Source organism: Acomys russatus, chromosome 10, assembly GCF_903995435.1.
Source record: "Acomys russatus chromosome 10, mAcoRus1.1, whole genome shotgun sequence".
Classification (NCBI taxonomy): domain Eukaryota; kingdom Metazoa; phylum Chordata; class Mammalia; order Rodentia; family Muridae; genus Acomys; species Acomys russatus.
In genome coordinates, this window is record NC_067146.1 from 72521812 (window position 1) to 72541926 (window position 20115).

At 45.2% G+C, this 20115-nt stretch overlaps 1 protein-coding gene across 1 annotated transcript in view; it reads left to right on the forward strand.

Moving 5' to 3' along the window:
- LOC127194176 (ubiquitin-60S ribosomal protein L40-like) overlaps window positions 1-19895 on the forward strand; it is a 54753-nt gene extending 34858 nt beyond the window's left edge. Inside the window, exon 2 of the mRNA XM_051151502.1 lies at window positions 19406-19895. Within this exon, the coding sequence (XP_051007459.1) occupies window positions 19406-19856 (451 nt within the window). The 3' untranslated portion in view covers window positions 19857-19895. The remainder of the gene's footprint in view (window positions 1-19405) is intronic.
- The last annotated feature ends 220 nt before the right edge of the window (window positions 19896-20115 follow it).

Genomic DNA, 20115 nt, shown 5'->3' on the forward strand with positions numbered 1-20115 from the left:
AGGGACCTCCCATCACTAGTGTTCTTTTTAGAGTGCTAAAGGCAGATACCAAAGAAGGGCAAGGTGGTGTGGGCGAGCACCTTTCCCGTGGCTGCTCACTGTGTGAGCGGAAGTGGGATTCAAAGTAAACCCAGCCATCTGACTCACAACAGGCTCTCAGCTCCTTATGGTCCAGGAAGTCCTGAGTCTCTGAAAGAACCAGAGTCCTAATTGGTGCCTGGATGGTGGAATGCTTGAAGAATGAGAACTCAGGTACCAATTCTAAGGGTGCAGGTGACAGAATTAAGGGATGAGTCTCTAAAGTGTTTCGGCGGATCCACACATTTCAAATACCCGGAAGTTCCCTTTTTGACAGTGAAAGCCCATTTCTAACATTCATCCTGCTAACTATCAAGGCTCCGTCTCATCATCAGGCCAATGTCTGGCATTCACTTTGCTAATTAGTACAGTGTAGGGCACTGATTGTGACGTGGATGAAAAAGTAAAGGTTCTGCCCTGGAAGGAGGAGTTCTGGGATGTGGTGAGCTGGCCACATCAAAAATGAAAGATCTCTCTGTTCAGGCAGCTGAAGATTTATGAAGTGAAAACTTAAGCTAGTTAGCAATTCATAATATTATCTTTCCTATGTTGATGAACATTCTAAGGTGACATCATGAATGATAGTGGGACCAGTTATTGAATATGTTATCATTGAATGACCTTTTGGCAGCAGTTTCCCTCCCACCTACTTATTTCCCTCTGGAAATGGCTCCTCTCCTTCAAACCCATGGAAAACAGTGTCTGGAAGCTTACCCTCCTTGGACACAGCTCACTGCCTTGGGGGTGGACCTGACCCAGGCATGATCATTTAGCCTCTTCTCGAATGGACCTGGGACTGCACTCAGAGAAGAAGTGGTTATTTCCTGGGAAGCTGGATCCCAGCTCCCAGCACTCCCAGTTCAGTAATGGAGAAGTAGGACTGGTCAGTCTAGAGGGAAATAGAAGAAGAAAAAACAGATGAAAGCAGAAGAGAGACGTGGAGAGTAGGGCACCCTCAGTCCTCAACAGCCTTTGATTCCTGGTTTCAGTGGCCATGACATCAGCCCCTACCCAGCCATATCTTGCTTGAGGGAGTAAAAGTGGCCAATGGCTCACATTGTGACTCCTCCGGATGTGGCTAGCTTCAACTCTCCCACATCCTATGGGCTGACCAGGACCAAGACCAAGACCAAGACCAAGACCAAGACCAAGACCAAGACCAAGATCCTAGGAACCATGCAGGCCCACTCCTGCAGGACAGGAATCTCTTAGCCTGGAGCATTTGATGAACACTCTTGAGATGCTCTCAGAACTCAGCTCAGCTCAAGGCTCCTCTTTGCCCAGTCCTGCCTCCTCTCTCTTACACAGGCATTAGATCCCCACTATGGTCCACAGGCTCCTCCTGTCCTCCCAGGTCCTCCCTACCCTAGGACCACTCATTCCTGTTGAACTCTTATGCAGCTAATCCACGTTGAGTGTCAGCTTCTGAAGGACCTGAACAGACACAGCCTCTAGACTTCCTCTGAGTGCTACTTACATCTCTCCTTTTGACTTTACAGGCCTCCTCTCAAGCCTAAGATTAAAGCATCACTTCTAATGTGTTACCCACATTCTGGTATTTGCAAACCAAAGAACAGAGTTCCAGACACCAGGCATTTTGCTAAGCATCACAGACAGATCTTCCTTATCTGGAAACTACTACAGATCCCTTTTGCCATGCTCCAGAGAAGGGATGCTTTTCGGAGCTTGACTGGTTTGCCTAGAAGTAAGTAGCAATGTCAGTATTTGGACCCAAATTCTTTAACTTTAAAACCTCTACTTTTTTGTGCTGACTGCCACATACTCAATTAGTCAAAACTGCCCCACTGGATATTTAAATGTTGTCTACTATACCAATAAATCTAGCTATCTAAATAACTCACTTGAACCATTGTTCTATTTCATGGGGATGTATTTGTCTGGACCCAGATAACTAACTCATTGCCTCTTTCTTTCTGCACCTTAATAGACTTGGTTAAAACACTCTTCTGGGGGGCCTTTATCCTATGAACTTGAAACACAGGCCACCCATGAGCTGCAGGGCAATGAACTGCTTTCTTATCCCAGCTGAGGAGAGCAGGGCTTTCCTGGCTGCCCTCTTCACAAACAGGCCTCATTTGTATTGTATCAGAAAGTGCGGTACCTTCCGAAGAGGATGGAGTTGGTGGCCATGCACAGGGAACTCCAGACACTTAGTGTATTGTGCATTTAAAATAAATTTTTTTTTGAGTCAGGAACAGACTTGGTACTCTCTCTAATTTTTAAAAGAGGTGAAACAAATATAACTCCAGTGAAGTTTTGTAGATACTTGATAAATACCACTGAAGCAAGTATTTTTGCTACTTTACAATAGTGCAAATTCTGTGATATAATGTCTGTGGCTCCATTTTAGGAAAGAGAACAGGAGGGATACAACTATAATAATAAAAAATTAGGCAATCCAGGGGGCTCCCTCTCTTGGGAGGGCTGAACCCCAAGTTATCTCTCTCCTGTGTACTCCTTCAGAGCACAGCCAAGAGCAAGCTGCTGGAAGAGCAAACACTAGACCCACCAACGTTCTGGCACTCTGGCATGCTTTGTATTCGGTTTTCCTCGGGTCCCGGCCACTGCCAGACCCTGTTGAGGCTGCATAAGGTTCCTAGTGCCCTTCGATATGACTCAAGCTGCTTGTTGCATCCAATTTGCAGAGGCCTGCTCTGGGAAATCATATCTACCAGCATCTTCATCCCAGGCTCTGCTCTTAGGAAACCTAATCTAAGGCAATGACATTTAGGAGTTTTCCTTCAGCAGGACTGAGATGGAAAGCCACATCTCAGACACTTTCATGGAACTGGGCGGGCGGGGGGGGGGGGAACAAGTTTGTGAACACTAGAAGTTCTTAAGTGTAAAGGGAACAAGAATAGTAAGAAAGGGCAGTGGAGGAATGAGGGAAAACAAACAAACAAACAGAAACTCTAACCAGGAAAACTTTGCTCCGTGGGTGGTTGGGTGCCCGGAATAGATGGGTGCCCGTGTCATTCCTCCCTGTCTCCTTGTGCTAGAAGAGGAGGTATTTTGAGGCTGTTGCAACAGATAGATACTCTTCTTGGCTCCGGAGTCCACCCCTTCCCATACTTCCTGATTTGGTCTTATTTTTAGACACGAGACGAAGATTACCCTGAGTGTACTTCCAGTGAGATTCAGCAGAGCCTTCGGTGACACACAGAGACTTTGCATTCCTCCAGCTCGCAGCTGGCATTGCTCATTCTTCCCGGGGACAATTAGAGCACTGGCGCCTCTGTAGAGCGAGGCATCTGTAAGACGATTTGCTGCACGGCGGAAGGAGGGTCTCGAATTAGTCACTTCCTTTGCTCAGAATGCGCAGAGCCACCCACCTAAGAAGGACATGGCTGGGACTCAGGGTGGCATGAGACTCCTTAGGTAGGAACAGTGTTCCTCAAAATAGGACTGTTTGATCAGTTTCCCCTTTGAGGTCCTGAGAGGCTACACAAGATGACATTTTTGGAGCTTTTACCACAAAGCTGACATGAAGTTACCCATAATGGCGACTCCTTGGCGTGTCCAGTATTGACTTCACAACCTTATTATCCATTGTCCTTTCACCATCAACGTATTGGCATTTCAAGGTCGTAAGGCACAGCCTCCATTTTTAAGGATGACCCATACCATCCCTCTTTGGTCTTGAACCCTAGCTGCTGAGGTCTGTAGGGTCCACCCCTCCCCCCCCCCCATGCCTGATTTCAGCAGCTTATAGCTGACTCACACATTTAAGAAGACATCTTACTTCTTGGTTGTTAATACTACCATTTTTGGGGAGAGGGGTAATGAGGTTCCTCATCAGCTGGAGCTAAGGACTCGTCTCCCCACCGGCTGGGTAGAAGGAAACCCAGCTGACTTCTGCTCTGATGGATGGCCAACCCAGGCTGTGGGACGAACACACGCCCTGGCCCTCTTCACCTCCCCTGCACTGGAGACAGATCATTAGGGTTGGATCATTGCCGTCATTAGCTCCATTACAGTGGAGACTCGGGCTCTGCCACGGTCTCCCTGGCAACCCCTGACTCTGTGCCTTTAAAGGTCCAGAGCGTCCACTGAGGAGACATGAGGAGGACAGTTATACTGGGGGTCGGCCAGAGTGATGGCTCCGCATGTAGTGCCCTTAGAGAGGATCACACAGCACAGCTCCTGGTAAATCCAGCTCCAGAGGGCTCTGACTTCCTCTTGTGACCTCCACAGGGACATGCACTCAAGCCAAGCCTGTATGCTCCTCACCCCACACAGCTACATAATTAAGAATAATGTCTTCTTTTACAAAAAGAAAGATAAATTTTGCTGTGTTCTGTAGGCTTTAGAAGTTCCAGGTCACTGGAGGGGGCGGGGAGGCAGATGGGAGATAGCGTTGGTCTCTATTTGACTCTGCCCCTAAAACTGCACTCAAAGTTTCAATCTTTTAATTTCTCTAAAATTTCTACCTTGCGGCCCATCCCAGAGCACCCCTCCCTACTGATTCTGGTTCCTTTCCACACACTTTGAGTAGGGTGGTGAGGATCTTGATCCCAGACAGCTTTTGCTAGAGTGTTTTACCCAAGAGAGAGAGAGAGAGAGAGAGAGAGAGAGAGAGAGAGAGAGAGAGAGAGAGAGTGTTAGCTATGAAAATCCAGACAACAAGAAACTTGAAAGACATTTGTGTTTATGTATTCTTAATAGAACAACTGTCTGACTATACTGGTGCTGGGTTTTTCTCTCTCTGGTCATTTGCTGGAAGCAAAAGGCTGGACTATAGCTGGCATCCCCATTAAGTAGCTGTGGCTGCAGACGTGGCCTGTGTCTGGTTAAGACTTGGGTTCTGTTTCTTTCACATGCTGACAAGTGGTGGTGTCCTGTGGATGAGGATGAATGGATTTCCACACAGGGTTCACCTACCAAATGATGGATACTAACATTTAAACTGTGAAGGTCAGTCATAGCAAGCCACCTCTGGGATGAGACCTTTACACCAGGAAGATCAAGGTTTTCGGGAAAGAAAACAAAGGTCTCAGAGACTACATTTGTTTGCCAGGGCTTCCTGTAAGGAAGGACGATGAGATGAAAAAAGACATTGCGTGTGTTTACTGTCCAAAGACGTTTTATTCATGTTAACTGAGGTCATAAAAACAAAACTGAATTGTTCATTTTTATTTCTTATTCCCTTTTGAGATACAAGATGGGAAGGGGAGTGGCATTGGCATTAAAGGTGGAGAATGAAGCTTGTTTATCTCTAGGTATCGTTAATTCATGTTTGTAAATCATTAGGACAATACACGCTGATTTCATTCATAACTAAGTGGGGCTATTTACGTTTGAATGAAAGTCACACGCATTTGCTCGCATAACGCTCCATTGTGAATTTTTCAAAAATCAGCTTTTTTTGTTCCATCTACCATGTATTAACCAAAAAGGCCTCAAATGAAGCTTTGGAGAGTAGGGAGCAGAAACACAGAATGCTAACAGGCTATGGTTTGTGTGTGGTCTCTTTGAAAGGGTGGGGGCTTCACAGAGGTGAACAGGCCCAGAAGGAATGCTATGACGCCCAGTGATCCTGCATTGGTTATAGGCACAAGCACACAGGCAAGTCTGAGATCGCTTCATGGATTTAGAGAGCACGCAAGATCATCAATGCCTGAAGCGTCTGCGCTCACGTTGGAGACTGTGGATCAGCTTTAGGTTTGAGAAACAAACAAGAAAAGTTCCAAGGGCTGAGTCAGCAGGGCCCTTTGGACTTCTCCACAGAATGCAGCCCTGGGGGAGCCACAGAGATGCCACAGAACATGCTGTGTTCCCTTCAGCTTCAGGGGTGTCCAGCCTTCTGATCCCGTGCCATGCTATGCTATACTATACTATACTGTAGGCCACGGACACTTTGCATTGTACCTAGAAGGTAAGGAGGCCGACAGCAGCTGCAAATACTTTGTACCTGACTTTTCTTTGCATTTTCCTAATCATATGCAAGAAAGTATGGAATGAGTAAATCATTAACACATGTTCACTAGTGCCAGGAACTCTGATATGGACGGAAAGGACCTATGGGGGATCAGATTCAGTTTCTTGCTCTTGAGGATTTTAGTAAAATATGCAGACGGGGAAACGGGCCACAACAATGTGGCCGAGAGGTGACCCAGAGCAAGCAGGTATTTTAGTCCTGACTTGGGCCATCTGGAGAGACTGGGATGGTACACAGGGACATCACAGCTGGTGGAGTAGAAGAGAGACAGACAGAGAAGGCAGTCTGTGCCGAGATGTTGAAAAGAAGACACACTACAGGCTGTTTGTGGCACTGGTGTGAAAGTCTAAGTGCCAGAGTAAACAATGGAAGAGAAGAGACTGGCTGTGAGGACTGGAGGGGAGAAGGGAATGAGAGGGCAAAGCCAGCAGGAATAAATAGCCAACAAGGACGTTGGATTCAGGACCGAGGCCAACAGCCTGAGAAGCCTAGGAAGATGCTGCGCCGGAGAATTTAGGTTTTAACCTGAGGGTGAGTGAGAGTCACAGAAGTGAGAAAAGAGGGTCACTGTCTGACTTGTGCTGTAAGAATATTGCTTAAAAGTAACGCAAAATAAGTTGCCAAATAACAAATAATGTCACTTGATACACAAATATAAAATCCTAAAAAGAGCCCGCTTTTGAGCTGCGGACATACCTCAGTGGCAGACTACTTGGCTAGCATGCAGAAGGGTCTAAGTTCAGGTCTCAAGGTCTGTCTGTCTGCTTGGCTGTCTGTCTGTTTGCTTCATTCCTCTCCCTCTACCCCCATACCCCATTATGCTTTTGATAAAGAGTAAAACTTAAAAGTATAGACATTTACAATAAACCACACTGATGTCACTGCATGTCAAATGATGGCCTGTGGCAAAAGTGTCATCCCACACTAAATTTTGACAGGCAAAATTATTTGTCAGACACAAAACTGATGGTAAATGACGTGTTTTTCAGGTTAAAGACAGCAGATAAAACATAAAAACCACACTTAAATAATATTTAAAAATGGACCTGAAATGATCCTTAGTTTGGAATTTCCTTAATTAAGTTTTCATTTTAATTTCCTTAAGTGGAAAAGATCAAGAAGACAATTTAATTAAGAAAAGATGAAATCCACACCAGCGAATAGGACTGCTTTGAAGATTTGGGCTAAAATGCTCTCCTGGCCAAGCCAGGATATTTTCTCTACCTTAGCTCATTTGGTTAGCCTCGTAATTCCATATGTAGCTGTAATTTCCCTTTCTCACATATGCTAGTGTAACTGCAGGCATTGGGGCTGAAATGTTCCCATATTTCGAGTATTCATTCTGCCAGTTACCAGGAAATACTATTTCCAATTTTGTCCCATGCACCCCATTTTTCCACTTTCTCTTCCAGGTAGTTGTTATGTTCTAGTTTATTTTTTTAAATGTTGAACCTTGAATATATAAGCAAGACAAATAGAATTATCTTCTGTCAAACAAACAGCAAGACACCTTCCATGGTCTAGTCTTTTCTGTGCTTAGTTACATGTCATAGTGATCTTAGGGAGAGCTCCCTCAGTCTGAACATATTTAATTACGTCAAGAAAGCTACTGTTATTCCTAAATGGCATTTCAAGTCACGGGGAGAGGTAAAACAGTTGGATGGATGATATTGGGCACACACACACACACACACACACACACACACACACATGTACACACATGCTCATGCATATCACAAATACTTAGCACAATATCTAGAAAAATAAATACGGAATTACTAGAGGACTTAAGAAAGGGTAGGAAAATAAGAATAAAAGGACATTTTGACATTTTATATAATATTTCCAAATAACATAAAAACTTACACTAACATAACTTCACACATTACTTAGATGTTATAGAAAAAACAAGGGGCTCTCTTAAGTACAATAGGAAACTATCCACTTATGTGTATTCACATTTATTCTGCGTTTTCAGAAATAGATATTTTATATCTAAAATGATGTACAACATTCTTGCAGGGCAGCTCTCTCCTCTGGGCTAGCCTGGTGCCTCACTGTCCAGCAGGGAAGCAGAGAGGCTGCGTGATCTTCAGAGACCCTTATACAGTTGGTCGGATCTATTGATATTCCCTCTTGGATGGAGAAGAATCAAGACTCTAGAAGTTTCTGAGACTCAGGAAACTCTCAAGAAGCCTTCAAAGCAAGTCAATGAACCTGCTCCACCCTAGAGAGTCCAATCACCTCTGAGTCAGGGGTAAACAATTGATCGGGGTGGGGCGTCTCTGTGGTGTACCCGCCTGTGAATCACCTGTGCTCCTGTAACCCCAGTCAGCCCACCTGCTCGCCGAACTGGACTGGGATGGACTCCGTGAGTGTATTCCTTATGTGAGATGAACAGATGTTTCTCCACTCCCTCTCAGGAGAAGCCAGGAAAAGGCACTCTGGAAATAGTTTCTTGAATGATGTCACACCCACCCACCGGGATGTACAGGAGGGCGCCTTCCCTCGGCATCTCAGTGGATAGGACTTTCGTGTTTCTGTCCACATTTTTCTCAAATGTATAATAGGAGTCAGTTATGCTATCAAAATTAAACCGAGTTGTTTGATTTTGCAAAGTGCTACTTTAAGAGCTGTGCTAAAGGGACATTTAATTGTAGTCACTTTCTGGAGGTGACCTACATTCTTTAGGATTGTCCCATGCTTCTCTGATATGGAGGGGAGTGGAGAGGGGGAGGGTAGCATGGTCACTCTCAGGGGGAACTTGGCTCATTCTCATAGGAGGAAGAGAGAAAAAGACATTTACCAAATACACACTGTGTCTCAAGTGATGCTGCCTATTGTGCCTTCGATGTGAGTTTTATTATTCTATTTCCTACAAATTAAGGGTCAGAGATCTTAGGCACTATTGTCCTTACACGGCAAACACACGCATGTTTCCGAGGCGCAGCATGCTGTCCCTCCTTTCTTTTCTTCTCTCAAATTTTTAGCATTGCCCCAGTCATGTGACCTTTCCCTCCTATATGTCTCCTTCAGAGCAAAGAAAATCTGAGAGGAAATAGTCATTTTTTTTTCTAGGCACCCCTGATCCCTTCAGCTGTTTTCTGCTTCTATTGCGATTCAGAGATCACAGAAGCCTGTTTGCACCAGGAGACCTGCAATGTGCACATTAACCAGAGTCCTTTGCTTCCAGGCAGCCTGAACTCAGGGCTCCTAAAGCCAGAAGCTGAGCCAGGTGGAGAGAAATTCGTGGGGGGGGGGGGGCGCGGTCTGGAAAGATCCAGTCATTTCCCTAAAGGCAACTTCACTTCTTGACAGATCATCCATCCAGGTGTTTGGCCTGGGCCGGCAAGGCCCTCCCTCAGCCTGGCCACTTGCTGAAGCACAGGCATGTGGTCAATCTTGCCGCTGAGAGCTGTGGGAAGCCGTATCGCTGGGGCAGGCCTTGGTATGCAATAGAGCATCTGTGTGGGCCACATGGGGCCTTTCAGCTTGTAGGATGTGAGGTAACTTGGAGTTGTTTGCTTTAAAGGGTCCATTTGCATTATCAGCAAAGAATATGGAAAACAGCTCCATTTCTGTTGATTACCCACTGAAGTGCTTGGGAGCCGCTCTGTAATTTTCATCGCGGCTTGCTGGGCTCTTCGGTGCAGTTTGCAGGCAAACTTAATGGAAAGGATTCTGAATGGCAGACAGAGAATGAACGCTTCAGCTTCCTGTTCCCTTTGTTTGGAAGCATCTGTTAGCATATCATAGTAAATATTTTTTTAAAAAATCTGAGAATAGTTATTTACAAAGTGCTTCTGCACTGTAGCCTTAGACAAAGACTTGGCTCTGGCTGCATCCGCATCCCAACAGGAATTGTGTCTATGGCCTAAGGTCAGTGGGATCAATGCTAACATTGACTTCTACTAAATGGCTCCTGGCCATCTAGTGGGTAAACTCTAACACTGGCTAGAGTCAAATGATTAAAGTCTAGACTCTGCGGCTCCTCAGATCATTGGAGTTTCAGGTCCAGAGCCGTGTACCTAGGCTCAGTCACCCACCTCAATGAGCCAGTTTGAGCCAGTTAAAGAGAAATGTGTAATGGGGATTGAACTGATGCTGCACGTTGGGGAAAGGAATACTCAACAGGGCCCAGTGACCTCAAGCCATGGCCATAGCCCTTAATTGAACTTTGAGCTTAAATACAAATTTAACTGAGTGGGGAACGGGAAAGAGGTAGGCACGGTCAGGCAGTCCTGGTCCAGATGAGGCCTTCTGGATCACTGTTATAGCTTTGGTCAGATGTCTTTATTACTTGAAGGGTTGAGCTGACTCTTATCACTCAATTATTGCTGCTCTGAGGTACAGCTCCACCAGCATTGAAAGCTGTCCTCAGCTGGGGGTCAGTCCACTCTCTATGTCTCTGCTGGATCTGGAATCTATAGTGACTGAAAGGTTTGCGTAAGATGGCTTAGGAAGTCAGGGTTTTTGCCATCAAACCTGGTGACCTGAGTCTGATCCCAGGGACCCACAGGGAGGAAGAGAGAACTCACTTTTGCAAGTTGTCTTCTGTCTTTCATATGCATATTGTGACATGTGCGCACATATCCATCTGTCTAACTTCTATCAGCTACCTACCTACCTACCTACCTACCTACCTATCAACACTTTTTTCATAGTTGACAGTCATTTAATTGTTGTAGCATTAGCATTGAGGCTGGGTCTCACCAGTGCTTAGGCAGACCCTCCTTAAGTGACTACTGTGCCTAGGTACAGAGGTAAGCAAGTGACTCTCAAATAAAAGAAGACAGATACCAAATGAAGTCAGAGATGCCAGACTTTGTGCTGATTTTAGGTGCCTTAAGGACCCCAGAGACGAGAGTCAATACTTTTTTTTTTGAGAAGTATGCGGTATAAGACCGAATTTGCTGTTGCTTGCCGGCAGAATCGAACAGTACCTGGCTATGGAGTGTGAGGATTGAAAAATAAGGTAGATATAGGGAAAGATAGAAAAGATAGAAAAGATACAGCAAAAGAGAGAAGAAAAAAAAGACAAGGATTTGGGAGGACTAACAGTAAATACTGCAGCCTTGAGTTTATTTCTCTCAGATCTTTTATACAATATTCACCCATGTGAACCACAAGAGTCTTGGAACAGAAAGGAATGCTAACAATTGCTTTAATTATCTATATGATTAGACCGAAAAAGTACATCAAGCTCCATGTCCTGACCTGGAATTAATTACAAACTTTCTTTTCTAAGAAATTAGCCAGCCAGGCGGTGGTGGCGCACGCCTTTAATCCCAGCACTTGGGAGGCAGAGGCAGGTGGATCATTGTGAGTTCAAGGCCAGCCTGGTCTACAAAGCAAGTCCAGGACAGCCAAGGCTACACAGAGAAACCCTGTCTCGAAAAACCAAAAAAAAGAAAGAAAGAAAGAAAGAAAGAAATTAGCCAACGCAAGTATCTTGCCAAGTCCGCAAGGCTGTGTGAGAGTCTACAAGCCAAGGCTGTACGTCCTCTGGCCTGCCTCTGTTAAGCACTCCCAAAATGGCTGCCAATAGGAATTGCTATCATCTATTTGGGGGAAAAAAATGATTTCCTGTCAGGAGAGAAGATGGCTGTTGCTAAAGTGCTTGCTTTGCAAGCATGAGGACCTGGTTTTGACATGAGCAGCAACAGAAAACACTGGGTATAGTGACACATGGCTGTGATCTCTGGCGCTCACTGGGCAGCCAGCCCAACCTACTCAATGAGTTCCAGGTGAGAGACCTTGTCTCAAAACCAAGGTGAACAGTTCCTGAGAAGCAATACCTGAAGTTGACCTCTGGCCTCCAGAAGCACACTCGCAATTATCACACACACACACACACACACACACACACACACACACACACACACACACACACACCCCACGTACACATGCACACACACACTCATGCACACAAAAGGATGCCCCATACCTGTGCTTCTCATACTTGACTGTCCTAGTGGGTCAATCTCATCAGTGAAGACTGAGGTCACCAGGTCTGGGTGTGCCTTGGGTCCTGCATTTCTAACAGGATTAACCTGATGTTAAGTGACAGGACACTATCAATTATGCGAACACACTGTAATTCATAAAAGCCTGAACATTAGCTGTAAGGAGAGCAAGTGTTGGGCAGTACATCTGGTATATTATCTTACATGTGCGTAGATATAGATGCATGTAATTACAACACAGCTTAAATTCTGTGTGCCCACCATCATTGCCTCTAGATAAAGATGCTCTTGGTCATTTAAAATGTTTAACTAGCTAGCTGCTAATAACTAGTCCCACTGCAATCAGGTTCCACGTCCGGTTTCTATCCTTCGTGATGGGCAGAGCTTCCTCTCTGAGTTAGCCTTAACCGCTCTTCCTGCCCAGAGTACAGACCGAGTACAGGGAGTAGGATGGCTGTGGACTGCTCTCCCAGGGCACAGGCTGTGTGAACCTGACTCCTACTGCCAGGGATTGCGTGGCAAACAAGGGTGAGTCTGTCACCCCAAGCAATGGTCTCTCCAAGCACTGCTGCCTCTGAGTTTGTGAGGGGCTGGGGGTGGTCCAGGGCTGAAGGACAAAGCAGAGACCTCACCTGGATCAAAAGATAAGGCCAACTTCCTTGTCTGTTCCCATCCAGAGGCTAGAGCTGGTCTTGGTCAGGCCTGGCACTGGATAAAGCCAAGTCTTTTGGAACTCTGCATGTGAACCTCAGATTATACGTCCAAGTAGGTTTTTATAGCTGTTCATGAATATATATATTTATATGTATACATATATACACACATTTATTTGTAGGTATATGAACATGTATGTATGTGTATATAGATGTACACTTTAAAATGTATATATAAGTTTCTATGAATAGGTTACTTATCTAAATTGAAAAAGACAAACACAATTGTGTCAGAGAATGGCAGTTGCTGCATGGCAACCAGCTCTCATTAAAATGGAAGGTTTTCTGTATCTTACGAATGATTAATTAATAGCTTAATTAATAACGATTTTCTGCAAAGCATTTTCAACTTATACAAAACTATAAGGGTAATCTTCTCCTTCAAAAGCTTTTCTTCCCCGATTAATCTATCCCCTTGAGCTCTCTGTGAGAACGCAGGAGACTGTGAGCTCACTGCTGTGGATAGAGAACCATTCCAGGCATAGAGTTTGCTTCATGCTGGGTTTTCCATGGCCATGGTGCAGTCGGATACCTCGTGTCGCACAGTTTCTGTAGGTGTGCCGGACAAGCTAACTCTGTAGATAAATAGATGCTCTCCAGGACGAACCTGTCATATGTCAGCGAGTCACTTCCTAGCTGTCTCATCAGTGTGCCTCATAAGCTCCGAGCAATTCCTTAGCAAGACCCACACACAAAACGCCCACCTTTTAGCAGCGTGATGCCCCGTCACACCTACATTGCTTCAACTTCCTCTCAGTGGCAAGCGTGGGAAGCTTAGGTCTCCAAATGACCCCAGCAGCCCGAAGCTCACACTGAGCAGCGGACACCAGCCAGTCTCAATAAATAGGAGCAATGCTGAAGGTGCTGATGCCACCCTTCAGTGTCAGGAAGGGTTGCGTGTGACATCTGAGAATGACTCCAAGGAAGGCCAGCCCTTAGCTGGAGGGCAGTAGACCAAGGATGGAGTCAGGCAGGCAGGAGCAAAGCTTGTGCTGAGACCCAGGCAAATCCCAACATCTTCCACATGTGTACTTGGAGGGACATGTAAACTCAACAATCCTAAACATGCAGCACTGAAAACCTGCAGAAAGTTGGAGAGCTCCAGCTTCAGTGCGTCCAATGAAGACACTCAACTAACTAGGATTTACAAGCATGTGCAAACTAATATTTAGTCTAAAAAAAAAAATCTATATTTCTTTTCTTTTTTTAAAGGTAAAAAGTATCATAAAAATCCATAGTTTTCTTTTATCCTAAAAAAAAGCTCTAGTTTAGAATGTTTTATTTTAAAATGATTTTATTTTCAAAATCAGTATTTCTTCCCAAAACAGAACAGGAAGGCCAAGCCCACTTTATCCTTAACATGTGTTCTCCCAACCTTGTCACTCAGTTGTGCCCCACCCCTTGAGGATGTCCTTCCTTTCTTAAAGATGTATTTTATTTTTATCTATGCATGTGTGTGTGTGTGTGTGTGTGTGTGTGTGTGTGTGTGTGTGTGTGTTTGCTCAGATACATGTGGGCACTGGCAAAGGCCAGAAGAGAGCATCAGATCCCCTGCAGCTGGGTTATTGGGAATTGTGAGCCTCCTAGTGTGGATGCCGGGCCTCAAACCTTCGTCCCCTGCAAGAACAAAAAATGCTCTTAATTTCCAAGACATCTCTCGAGCCTCTCATTTATTTAATTTATACAATGCCTGGGCTGGAATTTGGGACAAATTAGAGCACTCTGCTAGTATGTGTAAGGCGCAGGCTCCCACCCTCAGCAATGAAAACAGACGAACGAACAAGCAACACTTGCGTCTCTGGGCTCCTCCTAGAGGCTCTGCCCTGTGTCCAGAGTGCCCTGTTCTCAGTCTTTTCCTGTAGTTGCCTTCATTGTGTCCTGACATTTCCCAGGGTTCCCCACGGAGCTCCCATGCAGTTTCCTTTGTGTCACACAGCCCAGGGTGGGCAAGTCGCACGTGTAAGGGCAGCAATGCCATCAGCCTGCTCTGGGCTGTGTCCATAACATCTACTACAGACTCAATCGTACAGATAAGTGCTCAGAGCTACTTATCAAATCACTGTTGGGGAAAGGGCGTGGGAAATGCATCTACTCTTGATTCATACAAGTAAGGCAGGTTGACAGAGAATCACTCCCCGCCTGCTTTTTTACTCCTATGTTATGAAAGAAATATGGTGTGATTTTTAAAGCAATAACTCCATGTTAACAAATTAATGTGATTCTCATACTACCCTTTAATATTTTATCTACATGTCCTTGTTTTAATAATTATATACCCCATCTTATTTTCTTGCTTCTGGCAAGAGTCCCCTGCCCCTCCCCCACTAAAATTTCCAGTACCTATAATAGCACCAGCCACTTGGGGACCGGGCTTTGAATGCACGAATCTTTGGGGGAGACATTTCATATTCAAACTGTAAGAATCAGCTATGTCCTCAGCTGTCTTCGCTTCAGTGTGTGTTGTTTGGCGCATTCTCTAAGCTCAGTGAGGTGCAGGCGTGAGCCGTCTTCCCCTTCCATCCAGCCACCGCCTCCCTGCCCTGCCCCATCAGTCCTGTCCTGAGATCAGGTTGATCCTGGAGCTTTGCTCGGTTCTCATTACTGAAAGTTGTCTGGTCCAGTTTCAGGCCCACGCCCACCCTTTCCTCTCCCATCCATCTATGCCCAAATCATGGCATCTGGAACCTGTAGTTGAAGAGAATATGTTTTACATCGTCACCTTTTCCTTGCTCACGGGGTCGTGTGGGGAGGAGGGAACGAGGAGAGGAGAGAGCCGGTGCTCCATACTGTCATTGCTGCACAGTGGCCCTGGTCTCTGAGCTGCTGGTGGGTTCTGCAGATGCTGTCATTCTCTCACATGTTTCAGGTCTGCCACTGAGGACCCTTTCTGAAAAGCACAGTGAAGTCCTTTTTGAAGCCACACCATTGGCTCACACACCAACCCACTGTCTTGGCTACGGAGCATGTCTCTCTCTTTCCCCCTAAACTCCTTTATATCAGTTAGGAAAGCTACCGGTTCCCCTCTAATAATTAAGTGCTGCCCTTATGGGTTGCTGCAGCAAGCTCCTCCCCTTGGCTATTTGCAGCCTACAACCCATCCTCCCCTTGGCTTGCAGAGTTCCAGAGTTCCGTACTTAGCCAATCTGCTAGTGAGTGCGGTCTCTTTTTGTTGCAGACATCTTTTTTTTTTTTTTTTAATTTATTTATTCTTGTTACATCTCAATGGTTATCCCATCCCTTGTATCCTCCCATTCTTCCCTCCCTCCCATTTTCCCATTATTCCCCTCCCCTATGACTGTTCCTGAGGGGGATTTCCTCCCCCTGTATATGCTCATAGGGTATCAAGTCTCTTCTTGGTAGCCTGCTATCCTTCCTCTGAGTGCCACCAGGTCTCCCCCTCCAGGAGACATGGTCAAATGTGAGGCACCAGAGTACGGGAGAAAGTCATATCCCACTCTCCACTCAACTGTGGAGAATGTTCTGACCATTGGCTAGATCGTCGCAGACATCTTTACTCTTCACTACGTGAGTTTTATTTTCTTTTGTTTTTGGAGTCCCATGAGGAGTTCTGGTTGAACTCCACACTCCGGGGGCTCCAGACTCCCTGTGGTGCCTGGGAATGTCGCAATCTCAGGAAGTGGCTGGGCTGACCTGAAAACATTGGAGATGGTTTCAGTCTTTTTCTTGGCTTCCTAATAGGCACACATATTTTAAAAACTCACCAAGTGAATCTCCCTGTGTACCATTTATTAAATATTAATAAAACTTTTAAGATATGAGGTACACTTTTTTTTGAGGCAGAGGCTCATATGTCCCAGTTTTGTCTCAAATTGACCATGTAACCAAGGATGCTCTTAAGTGTTTTATTCTCCTGCCTCCACTTCTCAGGTGCTGGGGTTTCAGGATACATCATCATGCCTGGTTTATACATGCCTGGTTTACACATGCCTGGTTTATGCATGCCTGGTTTACACATGCCTGGTTCACACATGCCTGGTTCACACATGCCTGGTTCACACATGCCTGGTTTACACATGCCTGGTTCACACATGCCTGGTTCACACATGCCTGGTTTACACATGCCTGGTTTACACATGCCTGGTTCACAAATGCCTGGTTCACACATGCCTGGTTCACACATGCCTGGTTTATACATGCCTGGTTTGATTCAGGGCGGATCAAACCCAAGGCTACCTGCACAGCGGGCGAGCACTCCACCTAGTGAGCTATACCCATGATCTCCCAAATGCTGGGTGTTCTCTGTGTGTCTCCTTCGACACAGAGCTCTTATTTTGTCTTCCCAAAGAGCTGTGCTGACTTCCAAAGAAGCAGCAAGTTAGATACACAAGTGTAACAGTAACCATACGCTTTCGTATTACTAAGCACAGACGGTAAAGATATTCTTCCCTTCCCAGCTCACTATGAATGGATCCCAGAGGATGGTCAGTCACTGTCCTTAGTTGTGCATCCAGCGATGAGCCACTCGGACCCCTAGGATACAGACAGTCTTGGTTCAAGGCGGTGGGGGTCACAGGATAAAACAAGAAGACACAAGTGTAGGAAAGGGACTTAAAGGGAGGAGGGAGAGGTGACAGGGCTGGGAGGGAGATAAAGTGAGAGGTAAGAGTGGACAGAACACATACACATAAAAATGTATGTGCCTGTGTGCCTGTGTGTGCATGCATGCATGCATGTGTGTGCATGTGTGTTACTTCTCACATCACACTGACTTCTGTGATTAGTATGAGGGGTTACATGTCTGCGTACGTTATGCCAATATGTGTATGCGGTTTTGAGAACTGTTTGTCCTATGCCTTATTTATCCAGTGGTGCTCTCATGTTCCCTTTGATTTCTGTAAATGATGTCATAAAACTGTTTGTAAATGAAAACACTTATTTCCCTGGAAGTACTGGGTGGAAATCGAAAACAAATTGACCAGAGTGGGCAACGGTTACAGATGGCAGTGTCCCCCAGCTGCCTCTCCTGGGCACTGAGGACCAGTGTTTCTCCCACTAGGCCACTTGTGGCCTTCCTCTCCATCAAGAACTACACAGACCCTAGTTGTTAACTCGTTCACTTCAGTGTTCTGAAGCCCATCTTTTATTTTATTTTTTTTAAAGATTTTTAAAAACTCATATTGTCTTTTTTAAAATTATTTTATTTTTGAGAATGTAATATATTACAGCATTTCCCTCTCCCCTTTGCTCCCCACAACTCCCCCCATATACTTCTCCTTGCTCTCTTTCAAATTCATGGCCTCTTTTTTCATCATCAATTGCTTTACACACACACACACACACACACACACACACACACACACACACACTTGCATAAATGCAACCTGTTCAGTCTACACGATGTTGCTTGTGTGTATGTTTTCAGGGCGGACCATTTGAGACTGGAGAAGGAACTGGTGTGCTCTTTCCTGGGGGTGACTGTCTCTTCAGCTCTTAGCATTTCTTAGTTGCCTGTAGAAGATTTGTTTTTGTGTCACATGTGTGCGTGAGTGCCTGGCTGTACTTATGTGCACCATTGGCATCCGGTGTCCATGGAGACCAGAAGAGGGCACCAGATCCCCCAGGAACCCAGTTACAATCATTTGGGTGCTGGGAATTGAATCTGGGTTCTTTTCCAGGACTTCAAGTATGCTTAGTAGCTAAGCCATCTCTCCAGCCCTTGGGAGCTCTTCTTGTTAGAGCCATGTCCTTCCATTTCTTCCAGTTACCATTTCCTTGACTTGGTCGTCAATGATTTTTTAAGATGGTCCCACAGCTTTAGCCATTTCTCATCAAAGTTAGGCAGTCGCTCCCTCTGTTTACTTTCTAGTACATGGGGGCGCGAGAGTGAGCTGAGACTGGTGTGTGCAGTTTTTAAAAAGTTCATGGGAAGAATTCAAGCTTCAAAACAATCAGTGAATTTACTCATTTATTTTAAATTTAATTATTAAGAAGTTGCAAGTGGAGACACATACACAAAATTAACTGATGCACTTATTGTGTCTTGGAATTTCAAATAGTGAAAAAGAAATTATGAATATAAGGTATGAATTCATGATTTAAGTTTAAAAATTTTAAATTGCTTGCTCTGTCTCTTTGTCTCTCTCTCTCTCTCTCTCTCTCTCTCTCTCTCTCTCTCTCTCTCTCTCTCTCTCTGTGTGTGTGTGTGTGTGTGTGTGTGTGTGTGTGTCTTTGGGTATATGCATGGAATGGAGAACATGTGGAGGTCAGAAGACAACACTGGAAAATTGGTTTTCTCCTTCCATTGTGTGATACCTGGACATTGAACTCAGATTTGCTCAGGTATAGCACAAAAAATACCTTTACTCACAGAGCCATCTTGCTTGGCCATATTTGCATTTTTAAAAGTTATCCCCATAAACACTAGAAAGACATTCAGTGCTCAAAAACCACTGTGTATTTAGACAAAAATAAAAATAAACATATCTAGCCATAAGTGGGGCTGAAAATACACACCCAGAAGTTCTGAACCTAGAAGTTCTGAGTTGGCCATGACTCAGGCGGCTGTGGTGTAGGTGGGACCAAGAACACCTGTTCATAGGTTCAGAGCAGTTAGGCCCTCAGGGACACACCAGAAGTGGAGATAGGGTTTTGTTTTGTTTTGCATGAATGGGTGCTGGGGGAAAGCTATCTAATAATCTATAGTCTGTATGTATCTAATTTAATATTAGTAATTATCTTTCTCTTCAACGAGGCGGCCAAGCGGCAGACGCCAACACGCAGATCTTCGTGAAGACCCTGACGGGCAAGACCATCACCCTTGAGGTCGAGCCAAGTGATACCATCGAGAATGTCAAGGCCAAGATCCAAGACAAGGAAGGCATCCCGTCTGACCGGCAGAGGCTGATATTCGCCGGCAAGCAGCTGGAGGATGGCTGCACCCTGTCTGACTACAACATCCAGAAAGAGTCCACCTTGCACCTGGTGCTGCGCCTGCGTGGTGGCATCATCAAGCCGTCCCTTTGTCAGCTGGCCCAGAAGTACAACTGTGACAAGATGATCTGCCACAAGTGCTACGCACGTCTGCACCCCAGTGCAGTCAACTGCCGCAAGAAAAAGTGCGGCCACACCAACAACCTGTGCCCCAAGAAGAAGGTCAAAGAAAGCTGGGGCCATACCTAACCTGTGACCCTGGGACCGAATAAAGTCTCCTTCCATCGACTGAAGTAGTAAAAAAAAAAAAAATATTAGTAATTATAAAGAAGTTTATTTGTTTGTTTTTAAAGAAAGTTATGTAGTTGTAAAACATTGAAGGGAAAGGGATGAATGACAAGGCATGGGGAATCAGCCATCCTCTTAAAGAAAATAATAATTTTACTTTAAGAAAGTGACTCAGTAAATCAGCAACCATTGAAGAATTAATGTCTGAAAAGTAAAATAA